At 45.7% G+C, this 7,198-nt stretch overlaps 1 protein-coding gene across 1 annotated transcript; it reads right to left on the reverse strand.

Moving 5' to 3' along the window:
* Positions 1 to 2,474: 2,474 nt before the first annotated feature.
* On the reverse strand, positions 2,475 to 6,201 carry LOC114909383 (cytochrome P450 2K1-like). Its single transcript, XM_029248134.1, has 9 exons — positions 5,980 to 6,201; positions 5,591 to 5,753; positions 5,248 to 5,397; positions 4,991 to 5,151; positions 4,463 to 4,639; positions 4,058 to 4,199; positions 3,726 to 3,913; positions 2,958 to 3,099; positions 2,475 to 2,850 (listed from the first exon to the last, which is right to left on the reverse strand). Exons 1-9 carry the CDS (start codon positions 6,181 to 6,183, stop codon positions 2,666 to 2,668), a joined length of 1,512 nt encoding a protein of 503 aa, XP_029103967.1. The 5' UTR covers positions 6,184 to 6,201; the 3' UTR covers positions 2,475 to 2,665.
* Between the last annotated feature and the right edge of the window lie 997 nt (positions 6,202 to 7,198).

The following is a 7,198-nucleotide window of genomic DNA, read 5'->3' on the forward strand; positions in this document are numbered from 1 at the left end:
TCAGTTAAGCGAACATCTGCCTGACACACATCGTCTGTCTGAAAAAAGCTCAGAAAAAAGGGAGATTTGTCAAGTCCCAGTTTGTCGTAGAGCCGCAGAACCCACTAGGTGACACCGTCATTCTGACTAAAGTCTCTAGGAAGTGTGTTCTGAAGATGAACCTCTAAGTGCACTCACTCCTCATGTAATGTGGCTCTCAGCACATCTCCCCGGGGCACTCAAACCCCTCCACCATGTCAAGGTTAATCCAAAGGTTAACAGCATTTTAGACTGGCTTTAGTATCCAAGAACATTTTATGTTGGTGGACATGAGTAACCCTCTCGGTGGTTTCCAGAACAGTACCCCTCATCACATATGACATAACTGAACAAATATGAGTTGGCTCAGTGTTCATTAATGTTCCCCTGGGGGGATATTTGTGAAGCATTTTGCTATTTGTAGGTGAAGAATATAAGGGACACAAAGAGTCCCTGAAAGTAGAGGGAGCTCCTTCATGTGAAGACCAAGGTCTGGAACAGCAATTTTCTCTGCAGCCACTGCTGGGTTCTTCACCTCATGGTTCTCTGTAAGCTTCCTTTACTGTCTTTTATTAGTCTTTATTATCCCTCATAACCTGTGCAGCTCAAGATGTTTTCCATGTTTCAGGAAAGAGCTGAGAAGCCAGCAGCGACCTCTGGCACAGTGGCAGAAGGCTCTATGTTTCAGACCTTAAAGTTAAAGCCTGGACGTTTATAAAAAAAAAAAAAAAAACCACAGCAAACAGAGTTTTCTTTTTCTTCTTTTGGCTGATACTTTACTCCCAAGTGACTTACACTATTAGTCTGCTCACATTTACTGAGACATTTTTACATGTGGGCAATTTTTCAGTCAAACAGTTCCAGGTAAATTCCAAGGTCCTGGATAGTAGAGCGGGAGGTGGGATTCGAACCCATGACCCAAAACAGTGGACCATCACTCGATATGATGAACCTCTGACCTCCCAGCTAATAAAACTGTGGTAAAACAAACGGTAACTCCGCCGAGGGATTCCTTCGGGGTCCCCCTGCCGGTCCCAAGCCCGGATAAAGGAGGAGGGTTGGGCATGGGACTAGCGACCCCATCCCGTAAAAAACCCACACCGCTATAGAAACGCCAACAAGTACTCAAGACATCTCAGACATCTAGGACAGAGATGCCTGGAGAGCCCTTGTTGACAGCCTATGCCCCAAGAGGGGTAGTAGGCATAAGTAAGTAAAACAAAAAGTTCGAAGAGCCACAAGATGGAGCACTTTTCGATATTGTCATTTTCCGCTCATAGGAGTGCCTGTGGGGGTCTGCAATAACCATGCTGATCTATGGGAATGGAGCAGCTGCACCATGTGAGAACTGAAGGCTTGATCCACCTCTGTGGACTTGACTGTGGGACACAGCAGTGGAGACGCGTGTGCGTCGAGAACAGATTGTTTCTCTCTCTAATTTGTGTTGGTACTGAGCTCAGTGCTCGACATTTACCGGTTTTCACATGACATTTATTCGTCTACCTGACACTTCTTTCCAAGCGGTGTTGACCTACCTGTGATTATTTGCTCATTTTTACAGTCAGGTAGTTTTTAGTGGGGCACTACAGGGTAAGTTTTTCAAAAAATTTTTTTTTTTGGGCTAAGGAGTACTACAGTAGGTGGTGGGATTCAAACCTGCAACCTTGAGAAGCAGCTGCTCTAACCACTGCGCTTCTGGTTGCGCTGCCCATCCGCGGTCTCGTTCTTCTTTATTATTTCTGTTCTATTTGCAGGTGCGAAAATGACTGAAGCCCAAGTTGTATTGGTTAAACCAAGTGAGTAATTAGAATGAACTGTGTAGATCATAGTCATTTATTCATTTTGTATGTTTATTTCAATATTTTATGCAGGAATAATGACCATCCCTGTATTGGGTTCACATACCTTCAAACAGCACTGTATGTACAGTATCGGCATCAATGCATGTTTTTCACATAATTATTTCCAGAAAACTGTGGAAATAATAATAATAAAAAAACATCTTTTGGTGTCCACTTATGTATCTCCTTTGTTTGCAGTATAGAGTACAGAGGAGGTCAGTCAATTTGAAGTGTCTTTGGGGTCATTGCCATGGACGGAAACCCGGCTATCTGACCTCAGGTACGACACTGTGTTCTAAAGTGCCTTCTTATTCTCGAAGGCCATTGCTGTTTATGAATCTATCTAATATCAAAAGGTAAAACAAGCATATTTAAATAATGTTTTATTTATATAAAGATCATTGTCAAAGTGATAATGTCCAAAAACAGAACTATTTAAGTGGGTTTCATATTTCAACTTCTCAAATAACACTGTTATTTACATCTGTTCATTTATCTGACACTTTTATCCACATCTCCGAGAAAAATACAAAGAGTACATCACAGCAACAGAGTTAATTTCTTACATTCCACCAGATGAACCAGTGTACATCACACAAGTAGCTGCAGGTGGGATTCAAACCTTAAGCCTTTGGGTCCAAATGGCAGCAGCTCTCATCACTATACTGCCATCGCTATAAATTACTGGAAGCCATTAGCATAGACTGATTAATGCAGCAGTATACAAACGTGTGTGTAAGCCATGTAGTCTTCACATACAGCAGGGACACTATTCAGGTGTGTGTTTCCACGTTTTTCTCCTCATGTCAACAGACAGCAGCACACAGCTCATAAGGTCTCGGCAAGTTTGTGAGTCCTGGGAGCGAAGACAAGCCCAGGTCCTCGGACCTGATGCCCTGGGGAGGATGGAAACGGAACCTCTGCAGGAGGGCCGTGAAGAATAGAAAGAGCTCCATCTTGGCCAGGGTCTCGCCCACACATGCCCTGCGTCCTACGAGAGGTTTAGTGTGTTAAATGCTGCGGTTTATATGTCAGAATGAATGTCATATGGAGGCAGCGACTGCTGGATAGTGAGGACCTGGCTGGACACTCACTCACCTGCGGAAAAGGGGAGGAATGCGTCCTTCTTGACGAAGCGTCCCTCTGCGTCCAGGAAGTGTCCCGGGTTGAACTCGTACGGCGTCTCCCACTGTGTCTTGTCGAACAGCACAGAGGTGAGCAAGGGGATGACGGGGGTTCCCTGTGGAGCACAAGGTTGTTGAGAGACCTTCAGGTCAGAAGTCCTTCACATCCAACCTGTAGAGGACCATCTTCTAGAAGGCGTGTTTCAGCCTCAGAAAATTGGCAATTGTTCATTCTCTGTCAATGGACTGGATCCAGCACGACTTTTTCACTCGTTCACTTTTGGGCTTCAGTATAAAGAATTCTAAAAAAATTGCGCAAGCTCTTTTCAAAACCTGCTGTTCAGTGATTTATACCACAAACACATTTGCCATCTTGTTCTTGATCACTGACACTCTCGAACAATAGATGTAAAGACTGTGGAAACCAGATGAATTAAGGCAGTTCCAAACTTCTATTCTGCCTAGATGCTCTTTGTTTCCATCTGTTGACTTAGCGTGTAAACACAAGTAGTGTTTGTCATCCACTAGAAATGATGGAAATACAGTTATAAACAAAGAGGGTTTGTATCTTTGAAAACGTGTCACTTGACTGTTCGTTGATGAAGAGTCACTGTGTAATATGTTTCATACTCATATGTGCAGGTTGGAATTCTTGTCAAAATCTGCCCCAAAATTCACAGTCCCCTGCAGTCCATGGGTGGTGTGGTCATCTATCACAGGAACATGAACTCTGAACGCTGACCTTGGGGAGGTGGTAGCCTCTGAAGGTCGTGTCCTCTTTGGTCTGGTGCAACAGGTTGCTGGGAAGAACATTCCCAAAACGCTGGATCTCGTGCACCACGGCGTCTGTGTACGGCATGCTCTTTCGATCTTCGTACCTCGGGGGACGATCTTTGCCGATCACACGTTCAATCTCTGCATGTACTTTCTCTGCGGCATGAGAAGAAGATGGATCAAAGGGGAGAGTGCTCATTGAGGGTCTGAATTAATCCTGTTTGCAAGGACTGTGGGATGTTTTTGATTTGTTCTTATGGACCTCCAGCCACTGGGTAGTGCTGTGTGATTGACATTCACCTTGGATGTGGGGATACTTCATCATGAAGAGCAGGCCCCAGCGGAGGGTGGTGGAGGTTGTCTCAGTGCCAGCAGCAAAGAGGTTTGCGATCGTCACGACCATATTTTCCTCGTCAAAGTAGGTGTTGGTGTTCCTGGACTCCTGTACACATAAAACAAAAGCAGAGACACTTGATCTGGAACCCAGAGAACCTGTGAGAACATGGAGAGATGTGGCTCGAGGAGTTTGCTTTGGTACAGTTCAGTCTCTTTGCGGAGAAGAAAGATTCTCCAAGAAATGCAGCTCTACCAAACTGGTTTGTTTTCTGTTGAGCTGCAGAACCAAGACTTGGCCAGTAGGAGGCACTGTCATGCTCACGAGGAGTACCTTGAGTCTTAATATTAATAATTAATTCATTCTCCTACCTCCTCCTTCTGTCGGGCCAGGAAGCTGTCCAGGAAGCTCCTCAGGTCATTGTTGTTGAGTTCAGCCTTATGCTGATGGCACACACTCCCGAAATATGAACGGTTCTTCTCCAAGTTTTCCTTTATCTTATTAACATCTGCTAACATTGCCCCAAGTTTCGGGAAGAGGTTGTACACCTGATGGGGGAAAAGAAATAAAAACATTTTACAGTGGGAACGGTCAATGTCGTGAGTCAGGAAGTAGACCTGTATCTTAAAAATTCAGTGAATTTCTGTTAATTTTTACAGTGCTCTCCTGCACAAGGAGACACTGACACACAAGTGGCGATATCAAAAACAAAGAAAAAAAACAATTTGCTGATGTGCCGAATATATCATGTTTAAATCGAGAAGCTGTGGTGCCTCTGAATATTTGAAGTGGCACTGTGTATGAAAATTTGTTGACATACTTTTGGTGTGATTTACAAGGATGGCTGTTTGCAGATGCCTTTCAGGAGGTGAGATCGAGGTGAGGAGTGTCTCTCATACCAGCAATTCGGGGGAGGCAATCAACTGGATGACTTCATTGACTCTTCTCTGGAGCTGCAGGAACACGGGGTCGTCGTACTCGAAACGGTGTCCGAACACCAGGTGGCAGATGATGTTGGAGACAGCCGAATTGATGTTGACTGTGGGATCGAAGGGTTTTCCTGGAGGAAGAAGAGGAGGTCATTACTTCTGCTTTAGTGCATGTATCTCTGTGATGAACATGGAAGATATCGTAGATGGGTGCAGAGGTAGTTTACCCTGGTGCTGCTGGAAGACGTCCAGCAACCTCTGAGTCTCTTCTACAATGCGGTCCTCAATGGTGCTGCGACCCATGCCAAAGTCCCGTAACGTGGTCAGTGTGAACCGCCGCATCGTCTTCCAGGATTCGCCCACACCAAAGACCAGACCTACCAGGAAAAAACAGAGCCTTCATGTGACATCATGTGGTATTAGTGCATCTTAATAACAGTGTGAGTGTGGAGTGTCAGTGCAAGTGGATCTACTTTCATCAGGTCTCAGTGGTTCCTGCTAGCTAATCTCCTATTTTGTCTTAGTGTCAAAAGTGGCTTCATAATATGTTGCCCAGCTGCATTTTCTCACCCTTGCTCTTGACGAATAAATGGATGGCAGGAGTAATTCCCCTCTCCCCAAACTCCTCAGCCTGGGTGATCAGTGCCTGCTTCACTGCCTCGTACCCGGTAATGACCACGTACTTCCTGGTGCCCATGTGGAACGTGAACACATCTCCGTACTGCTCGGACAGCTGGTGGGGAATTGTCAAGAGTTCATCAGACTCAATGAGCTCTTGCATTTCCTCTTCCCAGAGACTGAAAATGCAGGTCTGTTTTTTAGAGGAACATATTTAACCAGCACAGTAAGCCTGAACAAAATTCCGATGGCTCACGAATCACAGGGACACAAGAAATGAGGAAAAGTGAGAGTGAGCACCATCATGGTGTTGGTCCCTCCCTGGTAGCGCAGCGCCTCACCTTGCACATGGTGTCGTGTGGTTGCTGCACATTGAGGATGTTGATGTTGCCGATGATGGGCCAAGGCCGAGGACCCGGGGGGAACTTGTATTTGTTACCTTTGGACGAGGGCTTGAAGAGGAGGACGAGGAAGAGGAGAGTCGCAAAGACGAGTACCACTGTGACGGAGGCGCTGTCCTCCATCAGGGCTGTAAGTGCAGACATGTTGGCTTCGAACCCCTCTGCTCCTGTCTGTAGATGCTTCCTCCGATCTCTCATGGCTTTTAAATTCTTGTTGCAGCCCCCTAACCACTCCCACTCCCTCCCTGACTGGTTGGCTGCTGTAAGGGGTTGTGGTTAGACATGAACTCATGTTTGTTCAAAGTGTGATCCAAGGAGGGTAAAGTTGACAAACGATTTCGGCACGACAGCCCGTCAACCGAGGAGAAATTTCCTCTCGGGTAAAGTTTTGTTCTTTTGTTTCTTAGTTCAGTTCATCTTTATAGTCATTATACAAGCATAACGAAACTGAATTTCTGCAACTGCCTGACTGCAATGCAACATACACATGCAGGGTATAAAGTACGGCAAAATACAAAGAGAAAGGAGAATAAACAGTAGAATGAAGTAAGAATAATACAGAATAAATGGTGGAAAACAACAGTAGCAGCAAAAGAAAAGAGTAGCAGTGCTGGGGTGTAGAGCGGCTTTGCTCACGATCCTCAGTTGGGCTCAAAGGTGAAGATCACTGTTTACTGTCCCTAACTACCTGTGGAACTTGACACCTGGCTGTGTACCAGGAAGGGGCTAAGATGCCTACTGGGACCTCTGGCACAGTGGCGGATGGGTCTCAGTCCCAGACCTCGAATGTGAGTCCTGGCCTCTAAAAAACCCAGAATAAGCAGAGCAAATGTCATGGAGTTGTAAAGAGGCACTACAGGTAAGAAATAAGGAAAAGGGGAGGGGGTGATATCAGTCTGCTGAGGATCCAGTGTGGTCAGAGGTGAAGAGTTGTAGAGGTTCATTGTCCCACAGAACTGGGACGATCCCCCCTGTGCTGCAGGTTCAAGGTCCACTCTGGGTTTTTGTGGAGTTTGGGAGCAGCAAGCGTTTACACCGTAGCTGTAACGGCACACCTCTGTACAAAGGCTGCTGGGTAATGTGTTTTTCCAGCTCTGGAGAAAGGGTTTCAGGAATGAACTTTCCCCAGAATGACCATGTCAGGTACTCTTAGTTACTG

The sequence above is a fragment of the Scleropages formosus genome, chromosome 23 (genome assembly GCF_900964775.1).
Source record: "Scleropages formosus chromosome 23, fSclFor1.1, whole genome shotgun sequence".
In the NCBI taxonomy this organism is placed as follows: domain Eukaryota; kingdom Metazoa; phylum Chordata; class Actinopteri; order Osteoglossiformes; family Osteoglossidae; genus Scleropages; species Scleropages formosus.